Source organism: Pyrgilauda ruficollis, unplaced genomic scaffold, assembly GCF_017590135.1.
Source record: "Pyrgilauda ruficollis isolate IOZ18807 unplaced genomic scaffold, ASM1759013v1 scaffold35, whole genome shotgun sequence".
Classification (NCBI taxonomy): domain Eukaryota; kingdom Metazoa; phylum Chordata; class Aves; order Passeriformes; family Passeridae; genus Pyrgilauda; species Pyrgilauda ruficollis.
Window position 1 is genome coordinate 6,151,473 of NW_024524934.1, and position 26,362 is coordinate 6,177,834.

The 26,362-nt window shown below is 43.4% G+C and overlaps 1 protein-coding gene across 4 annotated transcripts in view; it reads right to left on the bottom strand.

Moving 5' to 3' along the window:
- Positions 1-26,362, bottom strand: part of GMPR (guanosine monophosphate reductase) — a 47,866-nt gene that overhangs the window by 13,354 nt on the left and 8,150 nt on the right. For all 4 annotated transcript variants that reach the window (XM_041475516.1, XM_041475518.1, XM_041475519.1 and 1 more), the window contains exons 5-8: positions 19,728-19,809; positions 17,306-17,412; positions 11,661-11,703; positions 5,354-5,513 (exon numbers count right to left, since the gene is read on the bottom strand). In XM_041475516.1, the coding sequence (XP_041331450.1) occupies positions 5,354-5,513; positions 11,661-11,703; positions 17,306-17,412; positions 19,728-19,809 (392 nt within the window). The remainder of the gene's footprint in view (positions 1-5,353; positions 5,514-11,660; positions 11,704-17,305; positions 17,413-19,727; positions 19,810-26,362) is intronic.

The window sequence follows — 26,362 nt, forward strand, 5'->3', positions numbered from 1 at the left end:
GTGCTCAGGATGGAGAAGAGACATTTAGTAAGTGTACTGCTACAGTATTAACCCCTTGTGGCTGGTCCACAGGGAGGAAAAATGGAGTTTTTAACTTATGTACATTAAGTTAAATGATAATGTCCAAAGAGTTCATATTGGATTAACCTTCTAAGGGTCCCCCAGTCTGTGCCTTCCCACGGAGTGACGTATGGGCCATCAATTGCTGGGCTTGCTGTGTTCTTGTGTGAGTGCCAGATTAGTTCATGCATGAGCACTGAATAAATTAATGCATGAGTGCCCAATTAATTCATGCATGAATAGCCAGTAATTTCTGCATAAGCATCCAATCAGTTCATGCATGCATGCCCAAATTATTTATGTCCAAACACCCTGTTAGTACATTCATGAGTATGGGTGATGAGCACCCAGCTGACTTCCACCAGCACCCACATGGGTGCCGTGCTGGGCAAACACCGTAGGGCTCAGGTGACACGGGGCGCCAGTGTGACCTGTGCGGGAGAAGGCCACAACCTACATCATTCCAGAGATGTTCCACCTGGCTCCAAAAATGGTGTGAGTCACCAAACTTTCAGGAAGTCAAAGGAGCACATGACACCTCTCCTCAAGTGTATTTATGAAACAGCAGCGACCACTAGGAGAGGAAACACACCTGGACGCACCTGAGGAGACATGCAGCTAGAAGCACCCTTGAAAGGAGGTGGTCCATGCCAAAGGTGTGCACTCCCAAAGGGAGTGTAGTCCCTGTGTGACTTATGCTAGAACAGAGACAGCTGTAAAGGAACTGTGTCCTGTGGACAGCCCTCAGTGTTGACAACACACCAGTTTTTCGTTATTGCCAAGCTGTGGTTACTGCAAGTCAAGGACTTTCCTCTTCCTCACACCACCCCACCAGTAAGTAGGCTGGGGGGGCACAAGAAGCTGGGACGGGACACAGCCAGGACACCTGACCCAAACTGGCCAAAGGGACACTCCATACCATATGGCAACAGGCTCAGTTTATAAACTAGGCGGGGGAAGCTGGCTGGGGCCACTGCCCAGGAGCTGGCTGGGCATTGGTTGGCGAGTGGTGAAAAATTGTGTATAACTTGTTTTGCATATTATTATTGCTGTTGTCTTTCTGTCCTACTAAACTCCCTTTATCTCAACCCATGGATTGATTTTGCTGTTTTTTCCCAATTCGAACTCCCATCCACTGAGGGGTGGAGTGAGCGAGTGCCTGTGTGGTGTTTAGCTGCCTGCTGGGATAAACCATGACAATGGATTACACAGGCTGTCACAAAAGCTGGCATACTTGGCAGAGAGCTGCATAAGCAAGTCAGCAGGAACTGCTGAGGGTTTTGCTGCTCTGACATCTCTCCTGGAGTTATGACCCAAAAGTAACCCCTTCTCAGAAAGAAAGGTGATGACAGAGCAATTGAGGCTCCCAGCAGCTGGGAAAGGTGTGCTCAGATGCTCTCAGCAGTAACTCAGACTCTTGCCAGCCACTGAATAGAAAGGGAAAACAATTTGCTTTGGACTTTTTCCACAGGGCCCAGTCTGTGGTGTCCCTCCTGGCCAGCTGAAGGCTGCTGCATGGAAGGATGTGTGTGGTGGGTGGGAATCCTGGCAGGCTGCATGGCATGAAACACATGTGATGGTGCTCTGTTAGCCCAGCAGAATGTGGGTCAGAATAAAGGGGTCAGGCTGCCCTGGCATGAAGCAATCTTTTGAGTGGGGCATATAAGAAACGGAGGAACTGGGGGCAGGTTTTCTAGGCTATCATTTGGGACACACAAGATGGTAAGCAGCAGCCAGCAGTTGGTGCTATTCTGTCTCTATGGCCAAAATTTCACCCTGCAGTTAATATAAAGTGCCCAAACCCAGCTTAGTAGCAGCTGTGAATTGCTGAGTGGCCACAATAGAACTGCAGCATTCACACAAAACCTGTGAAATTTCAAAAGGGTTAGCAAAACCAAATTGGCTCGAACTGAACAATACTGCATGCATCCTCAGTCCCTGCTTGCCTTATTTGTCTTCTCCCACAAAAGAAACATTAAAATTGCTTTTCAGAAATCCCCAGCTCTGATCCATATTCCTCATGGAAGGAGGTGAAAATGTAAAAATAAGCTAATATATAAATGACATAAGATTAATGAAAGTGAGTACACAGATTAAATGGGATCAGCTTGACATATTCATTACAAAAACAATTACTCTCATGACTTTATTCCCTGCCACAGCCATCTCACCTTATCTGTCAGTTTTAATGTAACTGCTGCAGGCTCAGGTTCTCCAGCCAACACGTGTAATTTTGAGAAGATGAAGTTAAATGACAAGCAGTCTGATTCTGCAGGGGACTGAGCACACTGAGCTCCCCGCTGCTTGAATAACACATTGTGAGTGTTCAGGCTCTTCTAAAGACAAAACAGCTTATTTGAGTCACCAATACAGACTTACAGCTGGGCTTTTTAAATGCATATAAAGGACCTCACTGACTTGACCTGTTTGGGTCAAGTTTGGGGTATCCAGCATTTAAAATGCTGACTAAGAAGCCTTTTGGTTCAAGGTTGCCATCAGCTAAACTAGGAAGTGATTAAACTTCCTGTAACTTTTACTATAAAAGCAATTCAAAGAAAACCTTGTGCTGTTTCAAATCCCCCTTCAATGCCCAGCACATTTACAATGCTGGATTTAGCAGCTGCTATTTTTAAACCACAGTGACACTCACGCTGGGACAGGCCAAGGAAGACCAAGCCCAAGGCTGGTACAGGTAGCCAGGTCAGTGTCATAGCTGTAGAGTGAAGATGAGTACCAGCACTTCCCTAGTTAAGAGCCAAGGCTCACAGATTTAGTGTTTGGAGCTGTTGTATCTAGCAGTAGATGGGGAGACTCCTACTATGCTACCTATTAGTGGCACAGAAATACAGTATTTCAACAGCAACTCAGAATTTCAGATTGTGCTCCTGCTCCCTTGCTGCTGAGAAAGTTTCAGAACCTGGTCCTCAGGGAATTCTCAAATCGAGGATGCAAATCAAAATACAGCTATGGATCAAGCCAAATTTGTATAGCATTGCCCATAATGATTTCAAAAGGTCTGTCTAGACTGAGCCAAATACAGCACCTTTCTGCATAACCTTTGCTCCTATGAGACGGGATACTTGCACTTTTTCTCATTTTTAAGAGGGACCAGTGTCAATTAGTTCTCCTGCTGGCAATAAATTTTGTTGCCAGATCACACACACCTAATTAGGTAGAACAGAATTTAAGAGCTGCCTTAGTCCTTTGTCCTCCTGGCTTTCTCAAATTCTTCCTACATCTTTCACCAGCTCTGTGGAGGCCAGGCTCTAATGACTGTGCTGCACTGAGGTCCATGCAGCACTCTTGGGCTGCTCAGTGATCTCTCAGGTAGATGCCATTAACTACGTGCCTGAGCAGCATCAGGCCTTTCCCACACTCAAGCTGACTCAAGCACAGGACAGGAAATGAGCATTCAGGTAAAGGTTGCCAGCACCACTGTGCAATTGGCAGCTGCCACTTTTATATTACAAGACACTTATTAGTGCTGTCCACTCAGAGCATTTGTTCAGAGGCTTTGATGACAAGCAGACTTGCTGGGGGACAAAAAAAGAAAAAAGAGCCCCCAGACTGTGTGCTGCTTCTGGGCAGTGGCATATGAACCCAAAGTGAATGAAAGCTCAGAGATATGCAACCACATCTGTCTGGTGCATCATTTCAGCTTGTCTCAGATGCAGATGGCATCTTGTGCAGCTCTTTCTTCAGCAAATAAAAACTTGTGTGCGAAAACAAAAACAATGAACAGGTTGCCCAGAGACCTGCTGGATGCCCCATGCCTGGAAACACTCCAGGCCAAGTTAGACAGGGCTCTGAGCAAACTCATCTAGTTGAAGATGCCCCTGCTCATTATAGGGATGTTGGACTAGATGAACCTTAAAGGTCCCTTCCAACGCAAATGATTCTGTGATGCCACGATCTAGGCCAAAGGAAATGGCTGTAAATGCTCTGGTGGAGGCTAAGTTTTACCACTTTGCATTCTGCTAAGTGCTATGTGAATGAGTACACAATTTTATGGTGCAGACGAAAACCACCACAGGAGTCAATGCTGGGGTGGAATCAAAGATCTTTCTGTCTAGCATGACATCTGGGATTACTATCTATCAGCTTGTCTCTGTGTCAAAGCATGAATTCCATTTCATTTTGTGGATCCTATTCTGCTTTACATTCTGTGCTGTCACCTTCACAGAGCTGCAACTCTTACCCATGGTAGCAGCTGGACACACTGGGAAAAACCTGTAAACTGCAGTGGTTGTAGCAGATGAGGCCAACAAAACTCATCAATCCCGAGTGTCTGGCTGGAACTGCAGGTGTACCAAGACTCCTGCAAACAGCAGTCTACCAGATGGGACCAGAGCCTGAATCTATGCCAGCAGAGAAGAATCAAAAGGGACCCCTCAATAAACCAGTGTTTACTGTAAGAGAGGAGTCATTCTCTAATGAAGTATTTAAGAACCATGTTGTCCAAGGGTAGTGACTAAGACTGCCACTCATAAGAGAAAAGACAGAGGTTTTCTGATGTCATCTGCTTTTCCAAGAAGTCAACATTCTCAGCACTTTCCAGAGTAAAAAGGCAATGGAACAACAGATTTCTTTGCAAAGTCTGTCTTCCTTTCCTCTCCCCTGAGGAATTAGTTCAAAAATGAAGCTTCTGCATTCTGCATTATTTGAGGCTACTCTGGTGCTCTGTTACCAAAAGAGGGCTGGGAAAACTGTACAGCAGGCTTCTGCTGCCTATGAAGACTGCCCAGCAAATGCAGAAGGGAATCCCAGAGCTGCTTCTGGTGACTGAGTGCTTTGGAAGTCCTGGGCCCTCATCTCTGTACTGGGGAAACCCCAGCTGAACTTCACCAGTTCACCAGCATCCGCTTTCTGCAAGCAGAAGGGAGCATGTGAGTTAGCTGGGAATCCTTACACCAAAAAACACCCAGTGTGGACAAGCAGAGGGACAGAAACTGCAGCCTGGTATGTCATGTTCCAGCATTTAGCTGATACATATCTTGAAGGAGCAGTAAGTCAGGAGAGTGCCTAATGACTTCCCAGACCACACTGGTTCAACAGTGACAGCACACCACACCAGCTGCAAACAAGTGAACAGCACTGCTCTCAGCTAGCCAACCCCAGCTCTTTCTCCCTGTCTCCCTCTGGATTCCATTCCTCCCTCAGATCAGGTCGTGACTGTAGGCAACAGCTGCTTCAACAGGAGTAGCAGCATAGGCCTGTTTCCTTCTGCCCAATTCTGCTCCAAAAGTTCCTGGATGGAGGGAGCACTGCAATTGCTCCTGTGTGGAATTCATACCTGTATTCAGCAACCCCTCCTGCATGCTTCTTCATGGCTGTATCAGAGCTCATTCCATAGAACAGTTTCACCTTCTTGCCATTCCTTTCTATAATGTCTCCAGCACTCTGGTCATGGCCTGCAAACATTCCTCCAATCATGACGAAGTCAGCACCAGCTCCTGTGATCAGCAAAATAACACATAAAAAAGCAGGGAAAGGAGAAGGTGAAAGCCAAAGCAAGAACAGAGTGATCTCCAGAAACAATAGCCAGCATTTAATAGTCTGGTACGGAGTCCCCTCCTGTAATAGTCACAGCAAACTTGGAGGAAAAGCCTTATTTAGAACTGACACAGGCTGAATTGTATTTCTCTGGTACTTTAAATAGAAAAAAACCTTTTCTGTTACAATGACAAAGATATAGATTATTCTGCTCTATCCCACAGCCTTTTATTTTCAAATTCAGTTTCAACCCTTTACTTCATAATAGTATCTGAGTACGATTCCTTATTTACTGTGACTGCAGCAATCAGCAGTCCTAAACACAGGGCTGGGACCTGTTAACTCTGTACAGCTCACTGCTGTACAGAGAAGCTGATGGTTACAACTTCAAGAGCTTTCTAGGCCACAAGTGGAGAGTGGGAGTGTACCCTGAAGGAAAGCAGACTCATGGATGTAATGTAATCCTCCCAGCAATGACATCAAACGATTGATTCAGATTTTTAACTGAAATTACGGATTTTTCAAGTCCATCAGCTGTATGTGTTCAGTGTTCTTCTGGATGATTCCTAGTCAAAGATCTGGATGGGTCTGCATTTGGTTCCTGTTTAAAAATTCTGGGCCAAGGACCATCATTCCTGGGTTCTAGGGTTCTCAGCACACACCACAAAGGAAGTCTAACCCATAGCTACAACTCCTAAATATGTTCCAGATACTGAACAGCAACACTGAATACTCAGTCTTGACTGTTCACTCTGTCTATCTCCTTTGTAAATTTCATGATTTACAAAGCCCATCATGAAATTGGCTTTGTAAATCATGAAATTGGCTCCGCTGGGAGTAAGATCAGGAAGAAGGTTTTTGGAATCTTTCTTAATTTTCTACTGTGATCTCCAATATTTCCAGCTGGGCTGGAACTATTCCACCAGCAGCTCCTCCTGTGATATTTTGGCATATTTAGTCTTCCTTGGAAAAATTTGGCTTTTAGTCTTTTATGAGCCTGTGGTGACCCAACCCTGAAAGAAAGCATCTTCCTGTTCATACTCTCTGCTTCTTCAATGTGTATGTGCCAGAACAGGCCTCCCTCTGCTCAGCTTCTTCCCAGAACTGGCAGAAGAACTCAACTATAAACCACACTTCACAGATGAGCTTGAACTACACCCATCCTCCTAAGAACAAATCCAAACTCCGCAGAGATCCCAGACTAGGTAAGTCTGGCATTATGATTTGCTCTGATCTCTGTCACTATCCAAACAATAGCACCAGACCTTGAAACCTGAAAAGTAAGTGAAATCTCTATCATATCTGCTCAGCTTCTACCAAACCTGAAGTTGGGAATATTTTGATCTTAGAACACATGACAAGAGTGAAGCGTGCCAGCTCCTCCATCCATCCCTTTGCCAAAGAGCAGAGCTGGCAGCAGTGCCTGGGGGCAGAGTACCCAGCAGCTCTGCTGACCTCACCTCCCTTTGCCTGGTGGCTGCTTGAAAGGAACACTGTGTCCATGGTAAAGGGATACTAAAAATGAAACTTGTGCAAAGCACATCACAAGCAATATTTATAGCCAGGCACCCATTCAGGTGTCCTATCATGTCAGCTACCTGGCAGATTTCTCCTGAGCTTTCTTGTTTCAGATGGCTGAGTTTTAAAGTCTTGGTTCGACTCATGTCTGCTACTACTATTAACCTGCCAAAAACAAAGGGAATACTCATCTTTTAATTATTGGTGGCAAATTCCTGTTGCTACCTAGCACAGCCTTGCTCCATCTTTGCAAAAAACAAGCATCCTGGGAAATCTAGTTTATGTCTTCTTCATGGGTGGAAGAAAACATGAGGAAGGAGGGACAGATTTGAGGTCAAGGCTGCAAAGAGGGTGTTTAAACAAGTCAAAAGACTGCCAAAAGACATTCTGGATTCTGCCATATCAATAGGATTTCCTGATCCCCAATTCTATGCCATTTTTGGTTGTGAGTCTTACAGCCTTCAAATTAATAATGCAAAAGGCACATGAAAACTACACTTCAAAGTCACAGAATTTTGGTTCCTGTGCACTTCTGTATCTATTTATTATTTTCCTTTTGGCTGCATAATTTTGCGAGGGAAGCAAATATGCTTCAATTACAGGACTGAAATTCATCCAACTTGAGTAACTTTTGCAAACTACAACATAATTCATCAAGCTATTCCAGAAGAGAGGAGCTATGTTACAGCAGATGCAGCATGTCTAAACATTGAAACGACACATGCTTGCTGCCCTGCTGCTCCAGAAATGATAAACCCGTATTAAATATACTTCTCCAATGTTCTCCAGAACCTTCCACTGTGCTTCAGTGTTGCAAATGTATCTGAAAGTTTGAGTCTGATCCATTATGCTTCCATCATTTAATATCCAACCAGGAGGTTGTAGTTTTTAGCATGGTCTTTAACTTAAGCATGTTTTTCTTGTATAACCACCAGAAGCACTGATGGTGTTTGCAACATCCATTTGCACTCTTTTGTTTTCAAGTACAGATTGACAGCATGCCATTATTTTAGGTTGTAGGGACTGGAAGCACGTGGCAACAACCACCTAGATAACACAGGATGTGATGGGGTATGCTGCACACAAGCATCCCAGTAGCTCAGTCAGAGCTGGCCAGATTTGTCCTGGTTTTACACAATGCCACTTTCGTGCACTGACTTTCCCCTCGAGGCCTATGCTGTATCTGGGTTGATTTTGCTCATTCACATTTCACTGTGCCTCCTCTTTCAAGCTATTACAGAATAGCAGTGCTGACGCCAGCCCGAGCTTGCAACACTCACACGGTTCTGCTGGATCTGGATAGAGTCTCTCAGATGTCTTTTGTATGCCTGATTATACAAGTCACTGATAACCAGATTGGCTCTGCACAAATTCAGCTGGAGTCAGCCTGGATTTGTGAGCTGGGCAGCCCTCCAGGCAGATGCAGCCTAAGTTTGCCTGGGCCAGAGCTTACCCTGGAATTAACATTCACCTGTGCTCCAGCTGAGCCAGAAAGCCTTTGCAGCAGTAGGTACACACACAGCTGTTGAAAACAGGAGAAAGAACCAGTGTGATCTAGTATAATTTGGAACTAGCATATGTCCCCAGTTGACTTTTCCATATGATCTTCCTTCCTTTTCCTTCCCTGCTCCTGCATCTCTTCTAACCACTGCTGTAAGGAACAGCAGTAATGTGTTAAAGATGCTGGCATAGGATTCAAAACGCACATTCTTTCTTGGCTGTGTCAGAAAAATGTATGTGACCTCAGGCAATTGAACTTAGTATTTCTGTGCTTTGACTTCTCAGCATTAAAAAAGGAGACAGTAGTGCCTCCCTGGAGCATTCTGAGAAATGTGTTCATGTTATCAGCCTTTCCAAGGGTTCAGTTGTAAGAACCATCTGAGAGCCCAGCATAAATTTCTTTCATGCTTTCTCTCATTCCTGCATCAAAACAGCTCTTCTTGCCTATCAACCTACATCTTTTTCATTATCATCTAATACTCTAATACCCAGATGGCAGTGACATCTTCAGTTAATGCATACCAGGTTCCCATCCAGCAGCTCCAGAACTCCAGCAGTCTCTCCCAAAGTATGCTTCTCCCAGCATTTCTGTTCCTCATCTTCAGTGCTTCCCTGTTCCTTGCATTTTAAAATAGGCTTCTACTTTGTTTCCCCTCTGTGAAAATGCCCAATCTGCCTCTGAGTCCTGACACCAAGTCACAGGTGCACCTTAAAGCTTCTCAACGTGTATTTCTTGGTTCTTCACAATTTTCTCAATCCAATCTATGCCTTCTGCTTCCATGAACTTGGCTCCTCCAATCACACCTTTGCCAGTGCTTGTCTTCACATTTGGCATAATTCCAATATATGCTTTGTCACTGCTTTATAGGGAATCATCCCATCCCATGAAGATTTTACAGTGATCCACCAGAAAGAGCACAATTACTTCCGCCAAAGTCCTCTTCTTGTCTCTTGTCCATGCTTTGTCCAGGCCTTCATTCCTAGATGAAATTGTAGGTCTGTATGTTTTATCACCTGGTCTTTGCTACCCAATATATTCATATAACTCAAGAACAGAGGTCTCTGCCAGACAATTCAGTATCAAGGCTTTGACTTGTTGGGCATGATGGCTACGCTCTACGAGGCTCAGATAGCCAATCATTTCAGTAGCATTCAATAAACACTGATAGTAATAAAGTTATCTCAAAGCTTATTTTGCCACATACCTTTGACAAAGGCACATCTGGGTCCATCTTGTCATGTTCACAGTGTCTAACTCAAGTGTACATAACCAGACACAGTAAGTTTATTGCCTCAGGGTCATCTCCATCATTTCTAGCTCTGTAGCTGAGACACACAGTCACAGTGATCTGTCTGGGCTACAATCAAAAGTACAACTACTGCCTGGAAAATGTCAGCTTTCTGATGTTCCTCTGTCCAAGGGATAATCCTGTGGCAGCCTTCAGACACGTACCACTGTGAATCCCAGCACCTCTTGATGAACAGTAAAGCCAGAAGGTGTCTCTTCAGAGGTTTCAAGCAGGTTCAGGTTCAGTTAGCCCAAAGAGACTACAGGGATCTTTCAGACTTGTAATAAACACTACAAAGAAAAACATTTGCAACACTGTGAAGTTGCTTCCTGTTGTTCTAACTTCTGGAAATGCTCGTGTTGAAGAAAGACCTTTTTCACAGGCCAGGTTTCTGTGCAGACAGCTGGGAATACAGTGAAGTCACAGTTTCAGTTCACAAGCTCCCAAGGACCACACCACCAGTAAGAACTTGGTGAGCTGTGAAGCCAGAGTAAAAGGCAGAATAAAGACCTCACTGCAGGCACCATGTCAGAGTGAGGGCTGAGGAGAGGTTGGGCATTTTTTAAACACAATCTTGTCTAAAAGGGTGGATGCTGCTGTTCAGCTATGTTGGAATCACCCAACTGGAAGTATCTGCATCACATCACCACTGGGTAACACAAGGGTTACATGAAATAATATGAGCAAGTACATTCCTTGCTGGTAGCAATCACTCCACAGCTGTTCTTAGAACTCTCTAAGTCTTCCTTGTGATCTGACCTTTCTCAAAACTGGAGCTGTTTGCAAACTTAAAGAGAAATTTTGGTTTCAACCTTTCCAGGAGTTGAGTTCCAGGCCTAGATTTTTTCTTGGCAAGTCTGTAATCTGAGTTTAGGCCTGCCTCTACTTTCCATACTTGCAAAGCTTCCTGCAAAGCAGACATTCTGTATCATAATGCACTATGTCTTGTTTTCATACCACCCTGAAATTCCAGTGAGAGACTGTGCTGTCCCACTGTATTCCAGGCATTACCCTACTTGACACCTCCAAAGAGTCTGGCATTTTGGGAGGTGGGGGAGTACCTTTAAATGCCTTGTCATCTCAGGATGCATTTAATGACTGCGTCCCATATGCTGCTGTAACAAGGTTATGGCTAAGTGGCAATCATGAGTTTGACCCCCCCATACCAACATAACTCTCATGCCCAATAGACCATACTCACAGATTAAATCCTCTATTCTATCACCAAGAGCTGGTGCAATTCACTGAACTTACTTACATGAAAGCAAAATCTGTTAATAATTAACTTAGATGTTTCAGACATCTGCTTAGCTCTAGGGGATACAGTATAAATAAAATCTCTTCTCTTCAAACGGACAGTTGATCCCAAGAACATCTCCAGGGATCTGGCCTGCCTTTTTGTTTTGCTCTTCTGTCCAACATGCATTCCACCAGATCTTCTTCCACTCAAGGCTCAAATCAGCCAGATCTGGCAAGGTTCCAGGCATCTCTGAACCCTACTCAGAAGAAACCCTTATCAGTTTTCTTCATATTACTCTCCCAGCAGGTGTATTTCATACACACCAGGCAGATAATTTCTAAATATCACTTTGACCACTCTATGTTTTGCACTGCAGAATTTGGACTGTCTGTTCCAAAGAGTAAATTCATGCCTGGTGCATTAATTTCACTGGAGTCAGCTGCAGGGACTAACTTAACTTCCTGCTAATTGATTACACATTCAGGGTCACAGCGATTCCTGCATCCCTGCTGCCAGGGGCGCTGGAGACACGTGGGGGTGTCACAGCACACTGTTCTTACCAAACGCTTTGGCGACATCTCCTGGGCAGTTGCATCCTCCGTCCTGCACAAAGAAAAGACGACAGTGAGTGGCAGCGAGGTCACTCAGCGACCCAGTGAGCACTGGAGCTCTGTGACCTGCAGCACTGTGGCCCCTGCTCAGGAACAGCATGTCAAGACAGCTGGCTGTGCACTTGGGATGTATCATCTTGGCTATGTTTCCACAGAATCCAAATAATCCTTTTTACTGCTTACCTCCTTGAGGCTCACCTACTCTACTGTACAGTCTACTGATAATACCATTGGTAACAGCAGCAATGCCAATTCTTGACTGCAAGTTTCCAAATCCCAGAAATCAGAAAACAAAACCTCCTCTGATGATCTGAATCATCCCCTGCCATTTTAATGTAAGGCTGTGTGATGCAGAGGTACCACAAGCCTCGACCTTAAACCACCAAAGACATTTAAAAACAATTTCTCAGCAGTTTACAATATACTAAAAGGTCACAGTAGGAGGGAAGAGGGACTATAGCATCAGTTATGTAGGATTTTTATCTGATATTCTCTAACAAACACGGTTAATACAATTTTTGGTAAGTGAAAATGAGCCTCTCATCCTACTCCTTACTGTTTGCTATGGTCTTGGTAAGCAAGCAACAGCACTCTGGACCTTTAGCATTTTAGACCTACACATTTCAGTTTCAGTGCAATGCAGCAGCTGATGAAGGGGGTTCAGCTGAGGGGAGGGAGGTTGTGTATGAATGATAGAGCTGTAAAAAAGGAATGGCACACAGCAGAGCTCATCATGTGCTATGGTTCTTTAGAATTTGTAAAGATCTGAGCACCAGATGAAAGATCCTTTAGTCTACACAGTCATTGTACCAGGAGAGCTCCCCATTCCTTTGATGATCTGGATCCATTGCAGACTGCCAACATCTTTCCTGCTTTTGAAGCTACCCCCAGACTGGCTGGATACCTCATGCTGTTTCACCTCCCTGTTGGCAGAAATGCGTGGCTATGCATGACCTGCGGCCGAGCACAGCCAGACACCCCCTCCATCAGCCCTATTAGAGCTGCCTTTGATGGGCAGCTGCCAGCGGGGCTGTGGTTTAGAAACTCTGCGTGCCCAGAAAAGGATTCAGACACAAACTGAGCAGGTGGATCCAAAAGTGAGTGGCTTTTCAAAGGGCACCCCACTGCAAACAGTGCCTGGTAGAACTTTAAAGGCTTTCATTCCATTTGCTGATAACCTCTAGCACATTATATGCCTTTTGTTGAGCTTAGACACCCTTGCTGTCAGCTCCAGGAATGAGTGCTGGGCTGACAGCTGAATCTCTCTCTCCTTTTAATGGCTCTGCTTGTGCAATTCTTTCTTTTTAACAAGTCTGTCATAGCCTGGAGGAGGGTGTGAGTGCATGTGCATGTGTCAGGGGAGGAAGAGCCACAGTAGAAAGAAGAGTCTAATAAACTTCAAAGAACAGTTTTACGACTTTTACTATCTGAGAGACATTGGCTTTCAGAATGCTCTCTGGTAGGTGGGTTGCAGTCAGTTGTTTTTGGGTGGCTAAGTATCTGACTTTTATAATAAACCCAGTAGTGGCAGCGATGAAGGTTTTATGCTTTCAGAGGTACCATGAGGATGGGGGGGCCATACTGTATAACCATTAATCACCGGCTTAAAAAAATACCTCTTTGAATGTTACCAAATTACAAAATGCTGAGCAGCTTAAGAGACTTAAAAGCTCATGGGTTACCATTTAAGATAAAAGGAACTGACAATGATGATTCACAGTCCTTCTTTATCTGTAGATGTCGTCAGTTAAGATTCTTCAATTATTCTTCAGATAAGCAGGTAAATTTAGTGATTCACAGAAAAGGAAACAAAAAGGGAACATACTAAGCAGTTATGTCAGAAGATGCTATATAATATAGCCATAAGCAGTGAAGCACTTCATTCCATGTGAAAAAACTGGCACTCTGTTTACAAAGTAAGACTGTTCTGCTGCTGCATTGCCTTGGAAGCTTACCCTTGAAATTCAGCTTGTCCCAACAGGGCCCTGGGTCTAGGCTGAAAACGACTTGTAGATGGCTAGGCTTCAGTTACAGAGTTTGCTGCAGGCTCAGCTTCTACCTCAGAACCCTGGGGAAACTTATCTGTAAAAATCTGCCTCTGAATTCAGGAGAACTGGCATAACACCAAAGTAAGACTACTGGAAAGGGCTATGGTCATCACAGAACCTGTAGACAGCACAGATTCTGAGCCACGTGGGTGCTAGGAAGAAGGACAGGGGAAAGTAGCTTTCCCAAGAGAATTACTTTAATGTGACTGAAGTAATGTTTTTGTCCCCCGTCTTGTTCTCCAGATAGATAAGCCATTTTACAAAATTTGGTCCAAGCAAGAAAATTTAGCCCAAGTAAGAAAAGAAATACAGCATGGAAAACCAGTATACACTGGTTGAACATTTAGTATTATATGCAATTTATAATGAGTTTATAACTATGATTTATGTTTCAAGCAACCTTTATAATAAACTGTATAACCAGTACTTTCTACAAAGCACTGTAGCTATCTATTTGCTGCTATCAGCAAATAGATAGCTATTTATTATGCAGGAGATATATAAAGTATGTGGCATGTACAGCAGTAAAAACAATACATATGGTGCTTTATTCTGAACTGCATATACCGGGTTTGTTTCTGTGTGGAAAGTGTTCTGTGTGGAAAAAGGGACAGTATGGCAGTAGCTGGATGAAGAAGCCCTTAGTCATTCTTTTCACTGAATGCTGGTGACCTATCACCCAGGCAGGGAGAAGGGGAAAAAGGGATCTCTGTCAAATGACAGCCACATGAGAGAGGACACATGCAGGGCTGCTTTCCATTCCCCACATTGCTGGCTTACTAGAATATGTGACTGCCTCTGTCCAGCAGAGGAGTTCTCTGACCTAGAAGAAACATCTCCAGCAGGTCCACTCCACTGTAACTCACTGCAGCACTTTTTCAAGGCCAAGGGATTAGCAAGAATGAAAACTGAGACTACTGGCTCCCAGACAAACAGCACGGGACAGAAACCATGCCTGTATCTCATGGAGGGTTTCCTCTCTGCTTTCAGTGAGTCATGAAAGATTCATTTCTGAGGTGAGCTTTTAGTCTTACAGATAATTTAGCATGACGAAAGTAACTGGTGCAATTTTACCTCCTACTTCTCTGTGTAAATGACTAGACAGACACCAGGTGTTCACTTGGACTATAATGTTTGCCTGAAATTTGTCACCTTCCTTGTCAACGAATCAGTTCCAAAAATCATACAAGATAACTTCAGTAATAGGAACGTTTAAAATCCCAGTTTGTGCTCCCATTCTAGCAGAGCTCCTGACGATCAGGGTTCAGTCATGCTGTGTTCTCTGCAGTGCCTACACTGTGCTCGGCACCATCACTTCCTCATTCTGAGAGTGTGACCTCTTTCCTTCATATGGAAATTGTACCAACATAACAAGAATGAGGGGTTAATTTGATGAAGGTACTGGACAAAACAGAAGTGGATACAAGAAAGTACCCCAAGGGACTAACCCATATCACACCATTAGCTACAATATACATGAAGCTAGCTGGTAGGCTTTGAATCTTCTCACATCCTCCTGCTACTTTCATATCAACATAACAAAAACTGCTGGACACATTTTCTCCTGGGGAATTGACATAGATAGCTGTGGTGATACTCTGCCTGTAGGGATTTTTTTTGGCTCAGGTAGGGTGTGCCCCTTCTTCAATCCGCAGAAAGACAGCAGAAAGACATTTTGAGGGATGCCATGTATACTTGTTGCCACCAGACCCAATTCTATACTTAGAATTGCTGCCATATGGTGTTTTTCTGTCATGAGGATACCTCTCTTCCATGATATTCTTGCCAGAGCTCTGGCAACAACCATGCAGTCCAACCTTTTCTTTCCCTAATAAATACACCAATACCCATCTGAATGCTCCAGAAATCAGGCATAATGTCCTTACCCTTGCTTTATTCTTCTTAGATTAGGTGACAGAGTTGAGCTGAAGTGATGTGAGAGACCCCAGCTGCAGCTGAAGGTATTTCTCTTGGCCCAGATGTTGGTAGCAGACAAGTATCAAATTGCCCTCCTATATTCCCCCCACAGGGGGCTGATAGACGCGGGATCACTGAAACCTGAGCAAGTCAAGAACTGATCCATTCCCAAAGAAGGAAAGGAGATACAGTACAGAAGCATCTAATTTTTCAACAGTCTGAATACACATTCCCTGTTTTCTTGTAAAATCAGGATAACAGCATTCTTCTGAGGGCTGCTAGCAGAAAATTATTATTGCAAAACTGGGATGGATCTCTGAGCACCACTGCCAAGATGACACCTGTACTTATCCAGCCTTCACAGTAATGAGTGAGGCATTCAAGCTCTACTGCACATGTTCTACTGTTTGTTATAGACAGAAACATTTGCAATACTGCCCAAGTCACAAAAATCACAGACTGCTCCTCTTTTTTTCTGCAAAATTCATATAGAGGAGCCATAGAGAGGAGGGACTGCATATTCATTAACCTAAAGAGTAAGAGAGATCTGACTGTAACACGTTCCTGCTCCATTATACTCCATGAGATCCAGTAAAACCTTTTACCCATCCCCAATCAGTTTGTTTTCCTCTCACCTCCCTCCTCAACAACGCAACACAACACTCCTTCCTCCCATGGATACTAGTCCCAAGAGGGTAGAAGAAACCAGGGCCTTCCAGTGATTTCACTTGGCAGTAGAACTAAAATCCCATGTGTGGCATCTCCTAGAGTAGCAGAGAGAGCCTGCTGGCTGTGAGCACAGCACACAGGTGAGCCCCTGCGGCCTCCCCATGAGCAGCTGCCTCACAGGCAGCCTGCAGAGGCTGTGCCAGCCTGATATGGCCAGGACACACCGACTGCCTGTGTGTGCCCAAACACACAGGGTGCTGCAGACTGCACTCCAGCTCAGTCTGGGGCCATGCTTACCAATTTACTTTATCTCTGTGAGGTGAATCTGGTCTTGCTGACAAGAGTGGAAACTGTCATTAGCAGGCAATACAGAGAGATGCTCTTTTTCCTCCACAGGCTTGTTATTTCCCCAGAGTTTAGTGAGAATGTAAGTGGCTCACGTGCCAGCTGTGCTCAAAAGAGCCACGTCAAACACTCCTGCCCATGCACAGAGAGCTTTGAGAGGATGCTCTCAGAATCAATCTGACCAGAGGACAGATGGGCTCACATCATTTTACCTTGTACTCCCTTCTACTGCCTGCCTGTCCCCCAGTCACACTCTGAAGCAAGTCATGTTTACATTCCACCCTTTTTTCAGAAGTCTTTCATAGGAATTACTGTTTGCTTCAATAGTGAAAACACTAGCAAGCTTCCTATTCTGTTTACATAACAGCCTATTCCACTAAGGAAGAAGCAGATTTCAAAGGGCATAAACAGGAGTGAGGTGCCCACATTTTTTAATGTTAGGGAGCTGGTTTCTTTACATGTGGATCTCCACTGACTGTTCTAGGAACTAATAGAGGAGTCAGCTGGGGATGACAGAAGGACAGGCTTTAACATGCAGGGTACTAGACTGTTTGATTCTCCCGTTCCACAACGATTTATACAGTGGGAATCTGAGAGTGGATGATAGTTACTTACAGAGATGATATGTCCTTTCAAGCCATGTGCTGAGTCTGCACACTCAATAACAGCACTTAGCTGTGGATAGCCCACCCCTGTCTTAATCCGAGTGGTACACACAGAACCTAGACAAGAGAACGAGAGGAATAAACATCAAGATGACAGAAATGGCACAGAAAAAATGTGTTTCTTTCAGCATTATTTTTCTCCCAAGAAGTCTCTATTGCCAAAGCTGGCTTCTCACAGACAAAAGGAGCACACAGGAACTTGAGTTCTGAAATGCTCCCATACCACTTCATGGGAGCTGTGGCTGAGGAGACTAATGTCCCCCCTTTCTTCTCCAGGGCTAGTCCCAGTTTAGTTCTCATCAGTAATGCTTCTCCGTTAGGGAATTACTGCATCACAAGAAAGCAAATCTGACTGAGGTGCCTGAAGGGAAGGGACAAAAGGACCAGAATCACAACCTGTGAGACTCAGCAGTAAGCATTACCTGATTACTTCTCCTAATAAATATTTCTATCTCTTTTCTGCATGTTTAAAGAAGTAATTCTCTGATAAAATTTGTGATTTTTTTGTAACAATTTTCTCATCTTTTGTTTAATACTGAAGGCAGGAATATCTGGCTGATGGCAATTTTGGGGAATATAAAAAAATCAGCACATAGCATTTAAAAAGTGTGATAAGTAATCAGAAAGTTGTACAGTACAACAACAAGGGAAATATAGGAACTATATCTACTCATTGAATGATATTATTTATACCCATACATTGTGCATGCATGTACGTATAGATAAAAATAAAAGTATGTGTATATCTTTAGCTATCTATCTATATATAATATATTATACATATATTAAAAAACCAATTTACTTAGAATTCAGTATAGCAACATGGCTATAGACCTATTGGAATACCTTCTCTATTTTGTTCTCAAATTAAGAGTCAAAATGAGGACTACTTTTTGCCAGTCTGGGTCCTATAATTTAGGATACAGACCTAAAAGGTCTGCATAATAAGAGAATTTCAAAACAGATTCTAAACCAAAATGCAGTGAAATCTGAATCCCTTCACTCAGCTGATATCCAGGTATACTCGAGCTACCAGTAAAGCAAAAGTTACCAAAGATCCTTCAAAGAACTGACGAAGTGAAAACACCAAGAAGAATTCTTGCAAAATAGTAAGAAAGTTAGTTTTAATGTAATTTCCACAGGGCTTGTACTGCATAGTGTATGTAATGCTTTATAATAAATCACTGCCATTTTTCACAAGATGGATCATTATCTGGGAAAGAGCCTCAAGACCTGAGGGAGAAACATTTGTTACTTGTGGATTTGCATGGTCATCTTGTACAGACCTGTTCGGGAAGATCTCCAGGGAGGACTATACAGCATTTACCTGTATTTCCATGTTTGAGGCTACAAACCATAATTATTCTTCTTTTAAATCTGAATTTGCCCATGACAATTATACCATGAAATCGCTGTTGTTGATTCTTATGTATTTTGCAGTATTTATTGTTTGATATCTTCCTGGGCACAATTGCAATGTTTACTACATCATTTTCTCTGCTCCAGTTATCCATTCATGGACCGTAACTATCTGGCACTGCAGAGTAAACAACCTGCCTGCACTGCACTGGCTGATCACAACTATACTGTCAGTGGCATTTGTGTTAGCCACTTTAAAATCTAGCAAATCTAGTCACATATGGTGACTCCAGCTGCAGTCTAAGAAGAAAATAGCAAAAGAAGGAACATGTGAAGGAAGGCACAAGGAAGGGGGGAAAAAAAAAAAAGATTATGACAGTGTTAGCCAGACAACATTAGAGAAGGGAAGATAGGGAAAACACTGTAAGAAGGTCAGGGTTCTCTTGTTTATCCATGGAAATGTTAGTGCATGTAAGTACATTAGTGTAAATTTTAGCTCCCTGGCAATAGGAACAGGTAGAGGCAAAGTTATCCGTATTTCACAATTTACACCATTTCATCTTTGAAGACATTGACAGGGATAACCTCAGCTTCACAGAACACAAATCATAAAGCTACTCAGAAACCCATCTTTCCTTGGCAGAGGTGGACACCTGGACACAGTATCCTTTGAGCTTTAGTTCGGATGACTCATCCTCTTTTCAACTGGCTAGAAAAGTGTTCCCAAACACAACACATGTTACCAGTGATAATGTCAAGAACCCAGGCAGCCCAGTGCTTCCAGTAACAACTATCTTCACTGACTGAAGATGCAAAACTCAACACTGTTCATTACAAGACACTGGCACCCAGGGTGCGTATTTCTTAAACACTGTGTGCAAGTTCACTGGTACTTTATTGACCTGAGTGGGTCTTGGCATCCTAACAGGCAAGGAAACAGCATTATATACTTGTTCCATCTGGACAACTCCTCTGTCCTCCACCAATGGTACCAAAAGCCACCCTTGACTTACCTGGTCCAATACCCACTTTAATAATATCTGCTCCAGAAATAATAAGTTCTTCTACCATCTCTCCTGTCACCACATTGCCTGCCTAGAAAGAAAGAACAGTATCACATGTACAGGAGATTTCAAGACTACTGTACTAAAGACTAAAAATAATAATGTAAAGTTTGATCCAGAGCTTTTAGAAGTTGAACTACGCAGAGTATGGAAGAATACAGTTTACCATACTGTTCCTTGGACATGCCACCAAAACTAAAACAGTTGTACAGGTAAATTCTCGAGTCAAATGAATTTAACAAGTAGTCCAGTAAACCCTGATCCTTAGCATTCCATCAGGAGATCTGCTTTATCATCCATCCCTGCTAATCCTCACCCAGAGGTTCTCAATCACATCACCCCTAACCACAGGGGCTATTCTTCTCTCTTACATACAGTGAACTCCTCCACCTCTCCTGCCCTACCTATCTCTCCATGCCTTTTGCCTAACTCCCTTTGCAGGAAGGTTTAGATCTTGTTTAAAATACTGGAAAATACATTTTTCTTTAGGATTCAGTATTTTGCTCACTGAGAGTAAGGTACTATTCCTCTAATTTTGTGCACTGGTGCCAAAACTGGTATGCACATACAGATGATATAAATCTGAGCATTCACACCATATACATACATTTGGTTGTGGTGATGCCACTGGTTAAAAACAGGTGTTTGGTTTCCTCTGCATGACCTTTGCAGAGATATAGCAAGCATGCTGTTTAGGGTAACATCTTCTTTGAAAGAAATTCTGAATTGGTTTGTGTTCTTTACCATATTTTTTCTTGCTTCAATAGCTCTTTTCCTCCTTTTGCCTACATCGTTATGTTTGCTGAAAGTGAAGACAGCTCTCTCAGCCTTTGTCTTGCTTCTTCTAGAAAACTTCTATCGGCTCTCTACATCCCTAATCAATTGCTTAATATTTGTTTGCCTTATACTAGACTTCCTTGAAGTCATACCAGACAGATCTTTCTTGAACCTGAGGAATGAGAACTATCCACAGTGGTACAGGTGAGTTCTCACCAAGGCTTTGCACAACACTTGCCTTTTCTATGGAAATATCTTGCCTTACACAGAAGAATGCATTTGCCTGTATCACACTGGTGGCTCACAGTCACCTTGTGATCTACTCATGCCTCCAGAAACATTTACCTACTCAAAATTGCAGCAGAAAATTGTAGAACTTCCCCTGATACTGTGCTACCTATTCCTACAGTAACGTTTTTCACGCGTGAAAACGAGGTTATTGAGGTGGGGGGCCCTCTTCTGTCAGAGCCTCAGCTGGGTATGTGGCCTGTAGTAACATACCATGAGATACAGATTTTTCTGCTTCATGGATGCTGTGAATGCAGAGAATGCCAGTGAAATTACTGATACTTTTAATAAAGGAAACCACAAAACAACCTTCCAGCACACACTTGGTAACTGGTTTGCAAAACTGGTGAAGTAAGTGCAGAGAGCTGCCAGTCTATTTCTATTCAGTTAAAGAGACATTTTGATGCAAGCCCAGTGTGACAAGACAGGCCCATGCATGTGTCCAACTGTGCATCTGATGGATCAGCAGAGTGAGGCCAGGAGTATCCTCTGTCCAGATGATTTTCAGGGAAAAGACAGTCTTCAAAGAGCAAAGATTTCAAATGACATTTGAATCCTATTCAAAGGAGATTTATGAGCTAAAACCTATGCTGTGAGTTACATTTGAAAACAAACTGTTAGCCAGTGCATTTTCAGACCACGCTTTCCTCTCTGCAAAGGGCTGCACAAAGCAAATGAATGCTGACATAGCACACATTGAACTGACTCACTACAGCTCTACTAACTCCATTCCCATAGTCTGAGGGAAAATTGTACAGGAATGCGATTCTATAGATTGCAGCCCATAATTTAAGAAGGATGCTAAGATCTTCGAATGTGCCAGAAGAAGGTAGGAAAGCTGGTGATGCGACTGAAAGGCAGGTACTGTGGGAAGTGGCCATGGCACTGGGTTCATCTAGCTTGGAGAGAAGGTGGCCAAGGGGTGACTTCATTGCTCACTACAGCTTCCTGAGAAGAGGAGGTGGAGAGGGAGGTGCTGAGTTCGCCCTGGGATCCAGTGACAGGATGCATATGAATGGCTCAAAGCTGTGTCCCTCAGGGAGGTTCAGACGAGACATGAATAATCAGTTCTTCAGCAAGAGGGTGGACAAACCCTGGAACAGGCTTCCTACAGAGGTGGCCAATGCCCCATGCCTTTGTGTTTAGTTTCCCAGGTCTTCCGTCACACCCCTCTTGTAAACCGCAATAACACTGTTACATCTTCTGTCATCAGGAACCTCCCCACACTCCCAAGACCTTTGATAGGTGATGAGAGAGGTCCTGCTCTAACATTTGCTAGCTCCTTTAGTACTCTTGGACAATTACAAACCAAGTTTGATTTGTATCTCAGCTCTGTGGCTTGTCTCATGTCTACAGAACATTCCTAACCAGGAAAACTGCACAAGATAAACCTCCAGTTTTCCACATAACCTGTTTTGCACTTGTAGTAAGGACAAGCTATTAATTTCTAGAGATCTGAATTTAGATCTAGAGATGTTCAGAAAACCTCTTAGATAATGATACTGCATGACTTAGTAAGTGTTTGTAGCAGTACTGATACAGGCAGAGGACAAGGCAAATTCTAAAGTCCTTACTTAGTATAGCTTTTATTCAAATGTAACTACTGCTGAAGTCAGCAGAAGGGTACCCAGGGAATACTGGGCAAGGCCTGTTCTCTACTTACTGATTTCTGACTCCTATTTCACCATTTATTTATTTTTACTGAATATTGCTTCCTCCTTTTATTAGCTTGAAACAGCTGACAAGCCACCACCTGAAGCACTTATAAAAACAAAGACAATATCAAGCAGCAATTTGTGGTCTATGATACAGGACCACTTAACTCTGCTCAAAAGAGCATGATATTGATTAAAAATAAAATAAAATAGAACAATCAGGAAATAAAGAATATAGAATAGGTACAGTGTTCCAGCTAAGTGCTGCTTCCTTTCTGCTCAGTGGTAATTTGTTATACTAAGTGCTGTACATTCCAAGGTGTGGTGATGGAGAGTGTGCCACTGAAGACATGCAGTTTACCTCTGGAAGGCAGATGACCACCTGTGCTATATGACAAACACCACAGTACAACTTGGTGAAATACTGGAACACATTCAAAAGTTTCATAAATAGGAAGGAGCAGGTATTCAAGTCAGTAGTTGCATGAGATTTGGGATCTAATATGTATTTAACTTAAACAGAAGTGTCTTCTTATTAGCAGAGCACAGAGGGTTGTCAAACTGTCTCTTCAGAAATGTTAACCAGACGTTTACTGTTAAGTTACTGCTAGAAAATGTTGGAACTGCATATGTTGGTTCAAAATGCTCATCCTAGCAGGGAAAAGTACTTATGTCCCCAGAATACATTTTTTCCTGGAATGCAAGTACACACATCACGGCTTTCTGTCTTTCTGAATCCACAGATCCTTAACAAATTTTCAAGGAAGATGTGGAACTCTACATAGCACACTTCAACCTGCCAATGAGAGGCTTGCTTCTTTTAGGTATTTTTTGCAGACCTCAGAGAGCACAAAAAAAAAAAAAAACCACTATGAGAGAGGCACAGTTATCTGTATGTGAAAAAACCCCAGTATGACAGCTGAAGGGAAATCAGTTTACTCACATCCAGCTGAACTCTGCTTTACTGAAACCAATGCTTGCCTGACCACTGATACCAGTATGACAGGTGAATTGAGGCAAAAGGGCTTTTGAAGTAACCACTGGTATGGTAAAGCCAGAATACTTCAACTTAAAAAAAATATCTGAAAAGATCAATATAGAAAGACTGAGACTACAGAAATTAAACCCTCTTAAGATTAACTTAAAAGAATAGAACACAATTGGTACGTGTACTGTGAAGTCACTACAGACAATACACTGTGTAGTGTGTTTACACAAGTAGTCAGGGAACAAAGCAATTGGTGCAAGTATTGTGATGTACCATCACTCAGTATGAGGTTTCAAGTGAACACCACCCCGGGTCATTCCAGCACTATCCAGGATGACTGAACTGTGGGTAAGTCCTGAGAAAAATCCTGGCCTCAGAAAAGTCAAAGGGAGTTTCCCTACTGACTTTAATGAGATCAAGATTTTACCTAACAGGATTATAAAGACGACGGCTTCTCTGACAGAGATACAAAATTAGTGAACACATAGGGCAGTGCCTCTGAATTTCAGTCAGGCATTTGATACTGTGCCTCATGAAAGCCTGCTATAAATATCAACTCATACTGCCTAAGACAGGAACACTGCTGCACTGATTGAAAGCTGCTGGCAAATGGCAATGGATCGAGCTGGGGAGAAGTGTCTATGACAACAGTTCTCAAACTTTCTTCTTGTATCCTAGAGGAAAGCACAGTCTGTGCCTCCACATTATCAGGAAGACGGCCAAAGGACACTTCCCACCCACGAAAGTAAGGGGTGCTTAACCATGAGATGGAGATGCCCTTTGCAAGGCTGAGCCATACCCAGTGGGTGCTTGCACTCAGTACTGTGCCTGACCTGAGGCAGGCTCAGCAGCATCACTCTCTCCTGTCCTGGGATCCTGCCTGGCCCCTGTTCTCAGACACTAGCCCTTACTCTGGCGTGTGTTCCAGGGATGAACTGGGAGTAGTCTGCATGGCTTACTCTGACTGAATCTTGCCTCCATTCTGCCTCCAAGGCCCAGAAAAGTTCTGCTACTGACTCCAAGGAGGAGCAACAATTTCTGGCTCCTGCTGTTTCCCGCTGCTTCTGCTTTGCAATTCTGCTTGCCTCCTTCTCTGGCCCACATCTTATGGGCTACTGTATCTCCAAGTGTGCTCCTGCCTCAGTCTTCTTCGTGCCACACTCCCTGCTCCTCTCAGGGTTGCTCTTCTATAACAGAGGAATAGCATGAAAAGAGAAATTCAGGATAAAAACTTGGCAAAGCTTGCAGGCAAAGATAACTTAGCTTGTAAACAGACTTTCAGGGTGATGGAATAACCCTAAAGACTAAAATTAAACTAATAAATAAGGACTATGCAACCTGTAATCTAAAGGCTCTGATCCTCCATCATGAATGCTGACTGAAGGTTTTCTTTAGACTTGAGCAAGCAAGCACAATTGATGTACATAATGCTGCACAACAGGAAAACACCCCAATGGGTGATCCTCCTCAGGATCTTCCTGGTTCTGGGAGGCACTTGTGGGACACTCAGAAGACTTAAATATTCCTTCTTCCCCCATTCCCAACCTGATGAGTGATTTAAGACAAGTCACGCTGTACCTTTGTGCCCTGTTTGTCTTTTTGCCCTACCCTTTGTGTTCCATGGAGAAACTGATCTTCTTTGTAAATTAATACAAAATGCAGTAGTGAAAAAACCTTGTGTCATCTTCTTCAGGCAGAAGAAAATAAGGTAATGTGATTATAAAAGGAAGTATTTAAAAAGACAGAAACATGGATTTGAAAGGTTGTTACTCAAGAGATATCCTTGATCTGCAGGGGAGTACTACATTAACCACAGCCGCTTTGCACATCCCCTTTCAGCCTCAGAGCTGAACCCATTACATGGCTCCTGGGAACACACATTCCCTAAGATCCAGGGTTGGGTTACTGTTATGTATTGCACTGCAGCTGACTGTGGAATGAATAGTCATGCTGAGGAAAGCAAACAAGGTCCTGGAGATCACTTTCAGCTATGAGAAAGCTTCTTTATTTTTATACCTCCTATTTAACTGCTAGCCCTTTTGTTTGAAAGCCCCAACAGCAGAGAACATACTGCAGGCACAGCACAGACACACCAAAGCAGTCAGAACAGGTAGCAGCAGGACATGTCTTCCAGATTACCATTAAAAGGAGCCTAGACCAGCTCCTGCATTTCAGCCAGGAACAGCTTCAAAAGGCCATTGTGGCACAGAACGTGAAGTAATTTGGAAGCAGGGTAGAGGTGGGTGTCTAGTTGAATCAGAGACATTCAGGGACTGAACAGACTCTGGAGGCTCTGGAAAACTGAAGGTTTTTAAACACCCCAAGTTTGTTAGCATGCTTTTAGGAGTGGAAATTATTGCTGTGCAGAGATGAAAAACATAAGCTATATTAAGCCACATTCAGATAAAGGAGCTACAATCAGAGAAGGCAAGTGAACAGGTCAGGGCTGTAAATGTGCTCAAGCAAGTGGTGCTGTCAGGACAATGCGACCTGAAGTAACAATAACCTTAGCCACAAAAGCAGAGATACTAGGAAGGCAGCTGAACAGATGTGGAAGGTGGATGAGACTGGCCTAAGAATCCTAGACAAAAATCTGGTCTTGATATCTGACTTTGACATTGACCTTCTCTGCCTTCTGGGGAATTCATCTTGGTTGAGTTCCCTCCTCAGTCAGCAAAGTCAGCAATCTGTGGGGAGGTGGAGGAGGGCATGACACACAATTTTCTTTCCACTCCTGACAGAGATAATCTTTGGCTTTAACTATGTGCTTTAAGCTCCCTCCCACAACTCTTCAAAGACAAAGACACTGGAGTAATCATGTCACTAGGGACAATACTTCACATCCAAAGCAAGGAAACAGCTTCTTCCCTCACTGC